Here is a 14,749-nt window from a genome sequence, read left to right on the forward strand (position 1 = left end):
TCTTGTTAATAGCTGAAGCTGTGAGTGAAAATAAAAGTTTAATTTTAAAAGCACATATCTGTAAGATCAGAAATGTATCTCAAGCCATCACCTCTCTCTACCTCTCTTTTAAAATCTGCTTCACGATGCACTGTCACGGTTTTTATTTGGACACATCAGGACTACAGAAGCTGCAGAACACATCTGCTGTTTGTGTTCACACTTGTCAAACTGTGATGTGTTTTAATGCAGGTGAGAACAGACAGAGAAAAAACAAAAACATAAGCATTTCAAACTCACTGTCCAGGATCAGTCCCACCAGTGGCTCATTTTCTTTGTCCAAAATTTCCCACAGTGCAAAGGGCTCCTGTGGGGTCTCAGGTAGTAGACGAAGCATCATAGATATCGTGTAGTCAGAGGGTAGCCCTTCAGGGTGAAGGTACCTGGTACACACAAACACACATTCAACATAGTGAGCTTAGCTGTGCCCTAAAGGCATGTATCCACCAGGTGTCTTTTTCAAACTGCCAATGTCTCTTTGCTGCAGTAGTGAACATTTATCGAGAGCTTTCAGCTGCCTGAGACTGTCTTTAAACGCCAGCTTCTTTTTGATCACAGAGCCTTGCCTTTTTGTGCTGCTACCCTAAAGCACTTCAGGTTCATATCATCTTAGCTTCAACTTTTCAGGGCGCTCGTCAATGTCACAACTCACCCGCTGAACAATCACAAAGCAGGGAGCTTAAGTAAAAAGTGGTTGATGACAAAAACCAAGAAAAAAGCTCTAGAAATGACAACATCACAGAAAAAAAGACTTAAAGGGGTGTATTTGAAGCTATTGTTAAGTGCCGCATTTCTTTTCAACTGGAATAACTTCCTGAGGTTTAGTTCTAACATTAAAGCTTGTAAATCAAACCTGCAACATCTCAAAGATTGTTTCATGACATTTTATTTTCAGCGTCTCCTAACGATGAAAAGTCTGGTGATCACAAAGTTTCATGGTTTTAACTTGACTTGAAATGTAAACAAACTTGAAATACACAAGGTCAAAATCCAACAGATGAGCTCAATACCGCTGTTCTTACTTTATTTAATGTGGATGAGAGATGGTTGAAACTTGTCACTGAAAGCTCCTGAGTAAGCCCTGAGGGAGCAGTGAAGATTTCAGAGCTATACCGTGGGATCTATGGAGTATATCCATACGGTAAAAGCAGCCATAATATCACAGCCTGGCTTTAATACTTGGATCAGTGACTCTACGGCTTAGACAGGTTATATTATTGGCTCTGAATTTTTTTAAACACTGTAGAAAGGTTTCAGGGTCTGAGAATGAAGCAGGAAACTACAAGGCATTGTGACGTTGTGTACAGTTGATATATACATAGAATCTATGCATATGTTTAACGTTTTACATACAGATATAACCGGCTGATAAAATGCATGCAAAACTAATAACTGACACAAGAGGTGCAGTAACTATAGTCTGAAAGTTTAACTGACAACACATGCAAGTTAGCTTTGAAGGCTGAAACGTAAATGATCTGAAATAGACTTTTCAAATAATTTAAGATGGACTGCTGTAAACTGTAATACTCTGTTTTCATTCAGGGATTCCTGCAAATTTCTTAGCATTCCAGAAAATGTTTTGTAGTTGAAATGTGATTATTTACTGATTTAAACATAATGTGCTCTTTAAAATACAGCACAGTAACATCAAAATAAATATTGCTTTAACTGACTGACCTGATAGACACATATATTATGACTACATAAATCTCAGATAAAGGTTGTACTCCTACAGTACAGTTTTAAATGACTTTAACTGGGCTAAATTTGACACTTTTTAAGGGTATTATTTTCAAAAGGGAAAATCTTTGGCATGTTAACTCTCACAATTGTTCCCCTGTGACTAGCTTCTAGCTAAAGGGAATGTCATTTTCTTCAGCAGAACTTTTTAATGTTGAAGAACCCTTTAAGCCTTGTTGGCTCATTGCGCTCTGTTTATGTGTTTGCCTCTGACTGCGCACAAACACAGCTTCTAATGCCCAGCTGAGAAAAACAGTGTTATTTAGCAAAAAGAGACATACTAAGTCCACATAGATGAAAAGCTGGAGTCAACAGAATGTACTGATAAACATTTCTATGTATTTTAAATGCATATCATAAATGTCAAGGACATCTGACGCGTAAAAGAACCTGCAGATATTTTTGTTTGGATTTGTAATTTAATATTTAGAACAAAAAAAACTGCTCTTCCACATGAAAGGCACAGTAGTAAAGTCAGCAACTTCAATGGAATAAAATTTCCTATTTATTTATTCTTTTAACAAAGTTCTTCGAGTTTAAAAAGAAAAAAAAAAATAACCGTGATTACAGGGGTGCTGGAGGAAACTTATAGTTGAGGCATTGTTTTCACTAAAAGGAAAATTGAGTAGCATCAGGAGAGGATCAGATGATGCCGCTGTGGACTTTTTCAATATGACTTTCTTCATCAAGAGGAAATATGAAAAAAAAACAATCCACAGCTATTATTGGACAGGATCTGGACTTTTAAATAAAAGATAAAATGGGACTTCATTTTTCTTTTTCGTGATGTTCAACATAGCCACCTCTGTTCAGCCGAGAGTAAACTTTAAGGGAAACTCATGAAAAGATACAGACTACTTTAGAGACTGAAATAATCAGCATGTACCAATTAACTTTATCTAGATTTTACATAAAGGGGGAAAAAATAGTCTAAACACTTTTTGAAACTGTTGGTTTAATTGTGCCTGATGCTGCATGCAGATCTTATGGAAATTAAAAGCCTTTACTTCTTTATTTCTCATCACTGATCAACACACAGAAATAAGAATCAATGTGTTTTGAAACTAAGATATTTTGGTTCACGTTTAACAATTTGACTTTAGAGATGACCCAGCAAGGTGCCAGGCCATAGTGCATGAGTATCTATGCTTCAGTACATGTATGCTTTTGTTGTTTGCCAAATTTGTCAATGGAAAGAATAAGGAATAAGTGCAACATTGGTAGTCTGAGGTTTCACAAGCTGTCATAGTAAAATATGGTGTGCAGCAAAGGTCCCACTGAAGAGCAAAAAAAGGAGCTGAGGATAGTTTCTCATTTACATGTGGACGTTTGTCATTTGCCAAATTGGCTTAAAATCATTAACAGGATTTAATTTATCACTTTTAAGCATCTTTACACAAGGGAAGTGGTGCTTCTAGTGGACATGGAAACACTTAAGGCATTTGTCATAAACATGTGCTTATTACAGCACCCTCTTTTTAACTGTAATTAAAACAATACAGTTTGTTTTGTTTTGTTTTTTCACTCAGGGATCCGGTACTATTGTATTACCGCCCATTCCTTGCCTGTGCAACCAGAGGAGCTGTCCCTGCCGACAATTACAAAAAAGCAGTTTAAAGGCACTCAAACAAACAGGAGTCTTGAACTTCTTCTCTTTCCTAAAGTATTACACATACAAAAAATATTTTTGTTGTATTGTGCACATGTTTATATGTCATGGTTATTCCTAAATGAGACAAAATATTTACATTTCTAACTTTGAATATTTGTCATTTTTTTTCAAGGATCTTGATTAGAGAACTTGATCTTAATGACAAAAAACAGGTAATACCACTGCAGAATAATCTGCCCCTCCAACTCTTATCTACTATCCCTTTTATGCATCTAGGAAAGCAAATAATCAGGAACAGGTTGGTCTGTATTTATGATAAATTTATCAGAAAAGGATTAGAGTTAATCTAGTTTGAAAGGTTGCATTTATGACAGGAGAAAAAAAAGAAAAGGGTTATTCTAAACAGCAGAATTGTGTTTCTGGCTACAACAGAACATAGAAGTCTGACGCAGGAGATCTAATCAAGCACAGTAATCTGGTTAATCTGACTATTTATCAGATGGAAGCAACAAGGCTAATTACTTTGCATGCCAGCTGAAACTGATTTTCTAGAAACTTATCAAAAAAGGTGTTTGGTACATGTCTTAGTTGTTTGGTTTATACTTCCTGTTTCTGTAGACGTGTGAGTACTAACTTGGTGGGCTGTGACACCAGGGCATCTCGGTGTAATCTGTAACAGGGAAAGCTGTTGAATGAACCGGGCTCCAGAGAAACTCCTGGTATGGTGCTGTACTCTTTCTCCACTAGGCCAAACTTCTCCATCATACGGAAGCCTGTGAGGGACAAATCATTAATACTTACTCATCAGAGTGATCAGCAACTTCCTCCTCTGTGTCATCAGTACAAGCACAACTGTTACTCCAAACACAGCGCTCATCAGGTATTAGCTCTATATGTGAAACATCAGTTACTTTTAGCTTGTTTGTAACAGGCTGAAGTTGCACTATGTAATTTGCATTGTCCCTATTAAATAAGCTTCATAAATAAATAAATAAATACTCTTTATATTATTGCTATGATCAGTTGTTCAGTTTGATTCTGCAATGTACAGTACATTGTGTAGTCAAATCATTAGCGTCTCTTACCTGCCAATGTGTTACCACTCATCAAGACAGAGGGACAAGCTGAAACACAGAAATTAGTCCGTTACTGGATCTGTCAAATTTTTAATCCATAAGCATAAAAATGAATTCTCTCCTTTTATTCTTCAGCCATTATCTGAGTTATTCTACCAACAGGAGTCCTTTATTTCACTGTTCTTTTTTGCCACTTTATTTACCGTGTGTGTAATATTTCCTGTCTGACCTTTTCCCTTCCTGATCTTTTATGCTCTCTTTATTTGAAACTTTAGGTGGTGTTACTCACTTGCAGTTGCAGCCTCACAGACAAATGTAATGAGCTGCTCTTCTATTTTCTTCACAGCATCCAAATCGTCTACAAAGAAGACGTGTCTGTCACTCGGCTTACTGGCAATATTCACCAGCTCTCCATAGTCAGCGTCCGCAAAGCCAATGGCAAAGATGATATAGCCTGAGAATTAAATTAGAAAAGCAAACTTATCTCAAGTTCAAAGTCAATGGAAAGGATTAAGGACAAGCGCAACATAACACACTGCTGCTCATCTGAGGTTTCACATTAATGGGTGAAGAGACTGACATCCTTGAATAGTAAAATGTGACATGCAGCATAGGATGCACTGAAGAACAGAAAAGAATAAAAGGATATTTTCTGTTTGCTAAGTAATTTTGTTTACTCTGCGAATCAGTGAATTTACAGAAATAACAATATTATGTTTCTATGTCTGGTTTTTATACAAACCATCCATCTGCATCTCCTTGGACACTTTGTTGACATCATCCTGTGAGCGTCCATCAGTGAGAACAACCAGGACTTTAGGAACCCCTCTTCTAGCTCCGGCCTCTGGGGTGAAAATCGTCTCCTTCACATGTTTGATGGCTCGACCTGACCAAAGAAAAGAGAGAAACACCTCATTTAAAAAAACTAGCTCATTTTCTTATGGAGACTTTACCCTTGTGCAACCTTTACTAAACATAGATTGTTTTATGTTGTCTTGTTATGTACAGTCCAAGTCTTTAATGGCTTTTTTATTTCTGGCATACAAGAACATTTGGATGCATATGGTTTTAAATTAGTAACCATACAGTTTATTTCTTCTCAACACCAAAACTTGTCTGCAGAAAGTAAAATCACAGCAAGATGAACAAGCGCAAAATGCCAGGTTATGATTTCTGATCAGCATAGGCAGTTTAGTCAACACATACCCAAGTTAGTATCTGTTTTTATTTAAAAATTAAAGAGCAGCACAGAGAGCAAAATACCTCACACCTCGGCTGTTATGCTGTTAGATTACCCCCATATCAACATGTAAATTATTTCTTGACTGATTCGTTGATTGACTGATTGTAAGGAAAAGTGTACTTTAATGAGCATGGACGTAAATGTGCCAGATTGTAGCCATTGGCTCATTTCTATGCATAGTCCCTAACAGGTTGATTGTTTACATATAAAAATGTACATAAAGCATGTACATGATGAAAATAAGAATTGACATACAATCAGATAACATCAGAGACCAAACAATGTAAACAGTACAATATTTTACAAAGACCCACGTATAACAGTACAGAAGGTGGCTATATGACGATGCTTAAGACTGACCAGGAATAAAGTGGCCATTAGAGTTAAAGTGCATAAGGCAGATGGATTTTCTCTCTTAAGATTATTTATTCAAAATTATCTTAAAATAACTAAAATTATCTAAAAACATATTATTACACACCCCCATACATCCCTTTCATTCCTTTCCCTTCCATATACACAGCAGCTCATTTGTTTTGCTTCTTTCTATTCCTCACTGTGTTTCTGCCATCAGTAGCCTTTCTCTTATTAAACTACATTAAAATAGACGTCACCATTATTTATTTTTACCCCCATTCTGATCTTAAAACAGCTAATGTGTACAAGGGAGTTCGGTGTTTATTAATCCCTAACTAGGAGCAGTGTGGGGACTTTACAGAGTTTGATCATAAATTTAGTAACTACACAAAGGTACAAGTTGGCATTTGACAAAAGAGGATGCAAAAAAACAACTGAATTTATGGGACAGAATTTGTGGGAGTTTCTGTGCAGCAAATGTGTGTTTCAGTGAGCAGGAGAGAGAGAGAGGCAGAGCAAGCGGACACTGCAAACTTCATAGGTCACGATCATACAAACATTGGTCTGATGTGCAGAAAAAAAGAGAGAGAAGAAGAAAAAATGCTGATGAGGCCCTACGTGCTGTGCGTGGTCTGCGTACAGGGAGGGGCAGGCCTGTTTTTAAGCAATCATCAATCACATCACATCTCATCATCACATTATCAATATAATGTTTCTAGTATTCTTCATACTATGAGAAACGTTTTGAGACAATGGAATAAATGTTTGCAAACTAAACTTACTGAATGCTCAGATGTTGTCATTTACTCATTAATAAATGAATTAACTCAATAAATTATTACTTCCGTCTAGCCCCGGAGTGAGCATGTACGACCTTAGCTATAATTTTAATGTAGTTGCTCACAAATATATATATATATATATATAATTCTACAAACATTAATAAAACACATTTTAGCTCATTATTTTAACATTTGAAGAGTGACCTAATAGCTGCTGAAACCAGCTTCAGGTTGGATTTCCATTTGCATTAAAGATATGCCAAAAACCAGACAAAGTCCTGTCAAATCTATAAAAGATGAGGCAAACTGAGATGGAAATGTCACCATCAAATCTGTCAAAAAGTAAAAATAAGATGAACTTTTGACAGTCTGCAGGTCATCTGCTAATGGACACAATCAGTCAATAAAATCTGTCTAGACAGCTTAAAAAGGTTTCAAAACCCGCCCACCACAGACCAGCCGAAGTGGTTCCAAAGCAGACTTGTCAGTGAAATTAATGATGCCTTATGTCTGCACTCCAAGGCCCTAAAAATCTAAGAGTAAAGTATTCCTCAAGAAAGTTTGTTCATTAAATTCATAAAATTAAAAAGCAAAGTAATACATTAAACTGTTTTTTTAATGTTTCCATTAATTTCTGTGCCTCCAGATAGATCATCATACACCTGATAATAGGGTAAAGTAGACCATTGTGGAAACATGAACTGTAAACAGATTCAGAATGTTCATTATTGTTATTTAGAGTCAAAAGGCAAATTTAAAAGCCATTAAAACTGCAGAAAAGCGGGCTACAGTGTCAGATTGTTTGTTACTAATATGCTCTACATATGCAACAATATGTGTATTACATTTTTGTTGTGCACGCAGTGCCCCTGTTATCACCACACACAAGAAGGTCATGTCTATTTAATGCCAGTTTTAGCATATTGTCCATCATGATTAGCATTTATACTTCACACAGCTCATCTACTCGTCTCAACATGACCTTTACATAATTAAATAGACAATCACCGCTGTTAATCCATCAACTCCTTCTGACCTTTAACACTTTTTCCTCTCACTTCACATTTGTTTGCAAAAGTTATGGAGAATGGTGTCCAGAAATTAGGAGACTTTAAAAATATACCTCACGAAGTGTAAAAGGTCTTTCAAACTGACTGTGTGTGGTTTCTCTGGTTCTATATGCATGTGGTGTCTTTGTCTTCCAATTTGTAACCAAACCAAAACCCTCAGACCATATCCCTGAATCCTCCCTGTTGTTTTTTCACTCAGCTGTCAGTTATGACAAACGATGGAGTGCTTGGCCTGTAAACTGTTGCATTGTCAGATACCTGCCAGTGATACATCTGTTTCTAGACTGTCCGCTGATCACGCTGGGCTAGACTGGAATTACAGCAGCTAGCCAGCCATGAAGAGAGACACAGGGCAGGAGAAGAGGAGACAGGGGAAAAATTGGTGAGAGCAGGTAGAAAAAGAGAGAAAAAGAAAGAGGAGTGGGGTCAGACGGGTCAGGGAGGATATGACAAGAGGGTGAGGTGAAACAACAAAAACAAACAGAAACATGTCTGTGGAGCTTGGGCTCAAAATCCTGTTATCAATCAGCAATCCATTACTTTGTGTGTGTGTGAAGTAGTCCATGTCAGATTGGATTTAGTTTCCTGTCTGGCGAAAGCTTCCCATGCTGTCAGTACAGAAGCTAAACAAGAAAAGAAAAGAAAAATAGTTGAAATCATCTCTCCTGTTTTAGGATCTAAAGCATTACTATTATAAAATAAGGTTTGAAACAAACTAATTCTTCCCATTTCTTGAGGCTGCTGGTGAAATATTTAAGAGTATAAATAGACTCTAGTACTTTCTTAAGGTCCTAATCTAAAAGTTACAGTGCAAGTTCCTTCAATACATTTTCACATACACTGTCAACGGAAATTATCCAGTAGCAAAGTATTCAAACAGCTAAACCTGAACTCATCCAGGACCTAATAATTTTTAGATTGAATGAAGTTATTTAATAAATACAATTAATAAAGTCAGGCTAGCAATTAAGTCACCATCAGTTAAATCTTGATGGTTCTGAATTGTGAAGATGCACAATTTGTGTCTATTTTATTTCATGTATCAGAATATTTTTCCAAAGCAGAAAGCTAGTGAGGGACTTAATATGGATTTGATTTATGTTTACAAACCAGCCAAAGGCCCTGTGACTAATTCAAAGAAATTAGTGACACCCAAGCGGCAACCTCCAGTCCTGAAAAATGAAGCCAATGCGGAAGTGCAAAAACATGCAATACCATGAGTGTCCACTTAAGGCTAGCAGCAGGAATGGTGGAAGTCCCATACACAACACATGTTAAAAAGCCGTTATTTTACACAAGAAATAAACTGGTTAACAGCCTGATTGTGTCTCATTAGCTCATGTCTTCATGTGCTCTCACTGTATGGGGGGGGGGGGGATTTTTTTGTACCACAATCGTTTGATTATATTGAGGAAAAACCTCACTGTGGACTGATTTGCGCATCACATTTGATTGACAGATAGCTTGACAGGCAGAAGCTACCTTTCTGTCAACCAGATGGCTAGATAGCTGACAGGAAGTCGAGTTAGTGGGTGGGCTGTTCAGTTGACACAGTGATCTCAATATGGAAGCTGCTGCAGATTGGCTTCAAAAGCTGTTTGAGTCCACCTATTGTAAGCAGATGGCTGACATCACACAAGCTTTGTCCAATTCATTTACAGTTTATGGTGACACCCCAGCTCGGCATGACAGGTTTTTGGTCCTGTATGCAGGACTTCACAGTTAGTGAAAGCTGGACAAAAAATTAGTGAACACTCCCAAAGACCAGTCAAGATACCTGAGAGTTGACTTTAAAACCAATACAAAGCTAAGTATCATGACACACATGACTGAAACAAAACCGGTTTGATACACAATAATCAGTTCAGTCAGACTACTCATGTTTATGGTTGTCAGTAATTCACTGCAAAACACAAGTCTGTGGTCTAGAGTCAAATCTCATCACTCTCCACAATTCTGCATGTACTCCACATACAGAATTTAAAGTCTCTGTAAAGTGACAGAAAATCTGTATTTTAGGTTTGTTGACTGACAGGCCACTGTGTTATGAACCTCCACGGCAAATTTCAGTCATTAAAAACATCTCTAAGTTTATAAAATTAAGCTTCAAAATCTTGATTATGAGGCAGCCACAGGATGGTGTGGGCGTATGGGTTGAATGAGAAGACGCCACACCCACCCATAATAAATACAATCCTCTCAAAAAAAAAAAGGAACAGCTGGAATGGAGGAATCATCTGTCTGCTATGTAACAACTCTCTTTTCATGCCACTCACTCACATCTGTCATGACAGGAAGACAGTTTGAGACTAAAAGGACTCAGTTTCATTTTCTCATCCTGTGTTTAACTATTCATGTTATCCTTATATCTCATTTTCTGAGTTAGGTGAAGTTATATCTCTCTCCTGTTTATGAGACATCTTCATTGTTAAGTTACTGCTAAAAACACTCCATTTCCTCATGTTGCTCTAAAAAAAGTCCTCAATGATGATTTGCATTTGAGGCTTTTGTATGACAGACTTGGGAGGAATGGGCCATGTCTGTCATTGGATACTTAACCAAACTTTAGCATCACAGTGCTAAGAGATATGAGTTATTGAACTGTTTCTGCTTGGAGATAGTCACAGCCCACTTCTTTTAATCATCCAGGATGAGAGACAAGTGAAATATGGATTAAAACACCTTCAGCAGGTAAGATGTTTGTTGCTGCTGCATCTGGTTCAAGAGAAAAATAGACATGCACGCCCGCATTTAGCCTGGTGGTGTTAAAAGCATAACAAAGAGAGAGACCAGATAGAGATGGAAATCTTGTAGTTTAATGGGGAGAAATGTTTGCTAAATGATTTGTTATGATGTATGTCAGTGGTAAAACCAGTGCAGCTTGAGTCTTCTGCTTGAACTAGATTACAGGTGGTGCTCCATAAGATTAGATACAGGATGTCCAAAAGTGTCACATTTTGTAATTCACAGTCTATTCACAGCTTCAACAAATGTTTACTTGAGGTCAAAATATTCTGATTAATTCTAACTGTAACCACAGTTGCTATTGAAAATAAAATATCCACAAAGACTTCATGTCTCTCCAGTCCTAGTTATCTACACTTAGTTCTCATGATTGCTCATTAACATGTCAGCTGTTTTCCAGGAAATTTTAACTCTTAACTCTCTTAACTCTTAAATATAATTCAAATACATTATAAATTCTTTCTTTTTTGTACTGCCTTATACAAACACATGGAATGAATAGAAGACTCTAGTGTTGGTTTAAAAAAATTAGATACCAGCATTGATTTCATGGGATGTTGAAGGATTAAAAGGGAAACACACAGTGCATATTTTTAGTCTATTATCTCAGAAAACACATACTCCTTTCAATCTGAATATACTGTGCAAGCAGATTACGGGATTAACAAAATAACTCATGTAGAACATGAAAATCCTTCTAAGACACTCATACACCGTGCAGAGTACAGTATATGTTGCAACTGGGGCGATATTAAATCAATCATTCACAAGGTCGGCCAGAGGCTCACTTAAACCCTAACAAATTAATTCATGGTGAAAAGTCAAATCAGCTGCTGCACTCTGACACCTTTGCATTTACACTAACAGAAAAACAGTGTCTAAAGGAATGGAGCATCATTTACATTTTAAGATGGGTAGAAGGAGCAGGCTTAATGCTGTAAGCCACTGAACAGAGTTCTCATCACATACTGATGTAGCAACACCTCTAGATAGTGGATGGTGAGCAGCTATTACATGTGAGACACTGGCAAAAATGTAATGAAGGGTTGCTACCTGAAATTGGACTAGAATTGAAAATAAATTAAAGTGATTACAAACAAAAAAACAAGAAAAACTTTTCTCTCTGAAAGTGATCTGAGCTTCTTCACTCAAGTTCAATGCTGAAGCTTACACACAGTGTAAAATGCATTTTCAGTCTGTTTGCCTGACCTGAGGCAGCAGGATATAAAGTGAGCAAGCCACTTACAGTAAAATCCTAAAAAAGCCATTAAGGCTGCAGAGCTTTGTGTTGGCTAACAGTTGCATCCACACATGTATCTGCCAGAGGCTGAAGGTTAAACAGACGGAGAGCTACAGTTGTTTCTCTGCAGGCTTTGGGTTATTAAGACACAAGAGGCCCTGATGGGGTCTCTATGGAGAACATAAGGTCTGAGAATAAAAAAAAAGGAGGAGTAGATTTGGGTTGGAGAGACAAAAAAAACTGAAGCATGATAATGCAAGCCCTAAACTTGATGCTAAAAAAGCACTGAACCATCAGATTTAGGCTTTTTTGTTTTGGAAATATAGAATAAGGTTTCTTTATGTGGGTCTCTATATAGTTTAGTACCATACCAGCATTATGACTCACAAACACAATCAAAAATTTACAACAAATGCATGATTAAGTTACATAAATACTAGAGCTAAAGGAAAGTCACACTGAGAGTGCAGGTCATTGCCAAGGCCAAATCCTCTAGTTGTCTTCATTATATACAAAATGTCTGATTTTATTACCAAAACCGTAGCAACTATGGAGAAACATAAACAGCTGAAGTGTCATTCTTTTGCATTTTCTCAAGTTATTCAGAATTGGTTACACGGCACAAACACAGCAGTGGAAATTTTACAAACATGACAGATTATTATAAAAACTGGGCAAGTAATCTTTTCTTGCTGTTAAACAGACAAAAAACATGTATGAAGAGAAAAATGCCATCAGGTTTAAAATGTTTTTCACCTGTTAAAAAACGTATCCTATTAAATGAAAGAACCGTCATAGAAAATATGACATAATCCCAAAAATCTGGATAAAAATAAGCTGTTTAGTTGCCTGTGGTGAAAACAAAAACAGCCAAAAGCACAGGAATTATGTCTGAGCCACTGAGGAAGATTAATTCCATGCTGAGTATGCTCGTGTGCTCACACTGTGTGTGTGTTTATGAAAAGTGTGTGTATGAGAAACATAGAGTTTGGAGGAGGGAGAGACAGAGAAATATCTGTGAATATTAACCTAACCTTGTTAGGGCTGGTGTTGTCTCTACAAACATGTGGAGGATGGAAATGTGTAGTTCATTTTCAGTTTGTTTTAGGTTTTTGATCTAGACCACACACAGACACAGATTCTGCCCTGTCAGCTAAATAACCACCTTCTTCCACCTGTGAGGCTACAAAATAGTACAGATGTAAGTGTATAAGAGCGACAGGCTGCACTATACAAAGTAAAAAAGAGACAAGACACACTTTACGAATTGTCAGAATAAATATTGGAGAAAGGGGATAAGGGAGAGGAGAAAATAGAAGATATGAGGAAGCCTAAACAATAGCAGAAATGCCGAGCAGGCACAATTTAAAAATGAGGATATATAAAAGGAAACAAAGAGACAGCAAATAAGGAGGAGTTAGTCTTGCTTAAAGATATTCAATTCACACACAAATCATATAAATGTGCATTCATGTTTTGTGTGAAAATGTCATATCTACCTGATAGCATTTTCAATTATTGTTAGTAATGAACATTGCATGCAACACAAAAAAGTTGATGTTGCATATATCCATCAGTATCAGTTATGCTAATAGAGTGTTTTGTTATTGGGCTTTTTGCTGGTATTTGGAGAGATCGAGCCAGTTTGGTACAGTGAGGGTCAGCAGGGATATAGGACAGTAGAATAATGCTAAAGTTGCCAAAAGGAATTACACTACTGTATTACTTTAAGAGTGTGGACAGTTTAACCTTGCAAAGCAGATGGATTTACCAGACTCCATCTCTGTCATCAGGCAAATCCACCTTGAAAAGCTTCAATCCACAAAATTTGTGTTGAACCAAACACTAATCGACCAATCAGTCTCATTTAAGGAGAACTAGGCGTTAGCTACAGTTGGGGTTTAGTCATACTAGTTGCCTACAGTGTGTTCATTAGCTCGGCTGTAGCTACAATGTAGCAGCCGTTTTATCAGAACTAGACCACATTTCTGTATTAAATGAAGAGTAAAAACGACAGTAAGAGCTTTTCATGATAGAAAAGATATTTCGTTCTTCTGCCAACCCGCTTCATCATGAGTTTGTGAGAGATAAGGGCTGGGGCTAACTTGTATTGTGAGTTGTTATACAATGTCTGCTAGTGGAGTGATGAGCTCAGACATAGCAACCTTGTCAGGTTATATACAGTTATTTTTATGTCTAAAAGTCGTGCTCTCTTCATAGCTGAAATCCTCTTAGACATATATATTTGTAAATCTAAACCTGTACACGATTCCAGAGTTTTACTGGTAAAATAAATAACTACAGAACATGTTTGTGAACATGATCCAGGCAGGGACCCTTTTCCAGTCAAAACATAATCAAATACAGTAAAGTTATATACAAACCTTATTACTAGCAGGTTGAGTTGGAGTAGTGGCGGTTAATGAAGGGCAAAGAAGAGTAAAAATGAAAAACAAAAAAAAGAGAAATTAAAAAGTCAGAGGAAGACAAAAGTATTGAAGATGATGAGTATGGGCTGATGTTGGGCCACATCCTAGCACAAGTAAGTCACATGCATGTTTTAAGTTATGTTTAGTAGCACAGCATGACAGCTTCTACAAAGACCTGATGACAGATTCATAACAACGCTTGTGTATCTTAATCCACATTCTGGTCTTTCTTTAGTGCAGTATGTAAGACAAGAGTCCTAACTCTTCAGTAGAGATATTCCAAATTTCCCAACATACTTTCTTCACATTTGATTGATTCTGGTGAGTTAAGGTTTAGAGTTCATGTTGAACTTGGAAGCGTCAGATAAAAAAAAAAAAAAAAAAATGTCTCACCACAGGGTCTGTAAAGTAGC

The 14,749-nt window shown here is 37.0% G+C and overlaps 1 protein-coding gene across 1 annotated transcript in view; it reads right to left on the reverse strand.

The window, feature by feature from the left end:
- The window catches only part of col14a1a (collagen, type XIV, alpha 1a), a 194,361-nt gene that overhangs the window by 60,654 nt on the left and 118,958 nt on the right, over positions 1 to 14,749 (reverse strand). Inside the window, exons 31-35 of the mRNA XM_041793294.1 lie at positions 5,213 to 5,356; positions 4,760 to 4,924; positions 4,480 to 4,518; positions 4,029 to 4,167; positions 280 to 422 (exon numbers count right to left, since the gene is read on the reverse strand). Of these exons, the coding sequence (XP_041649228.1) occupies positions 280 to 422; positions 4,029 to 4,167; positions 4,480 to 4,518; positions 4,760 to 4,924; positions 5,213 to 5,356 (630 nt within the window). The remainder of the gene's footprint in view (positions 1 to 279; positions 423 to 4,028; positions 4,168 to 4,479; positions 4,519 to 4,759; positions 4,925 to 5,212; positions 5,357 to 14,749) is intronic.

Source organism: Cheilinus undulatus, linkage group 8 (assembly GCF_018320785.1).
Source record: "Cheilinus undulatus linkage group 8, ASM1832078v1, whole genome shotgun sequence".
NCBI lineage: Eukaryota > Metazoa > Chordata > Actinopteri > Labriformes > Labridae > Cheilinus > Cheilinus undulatus.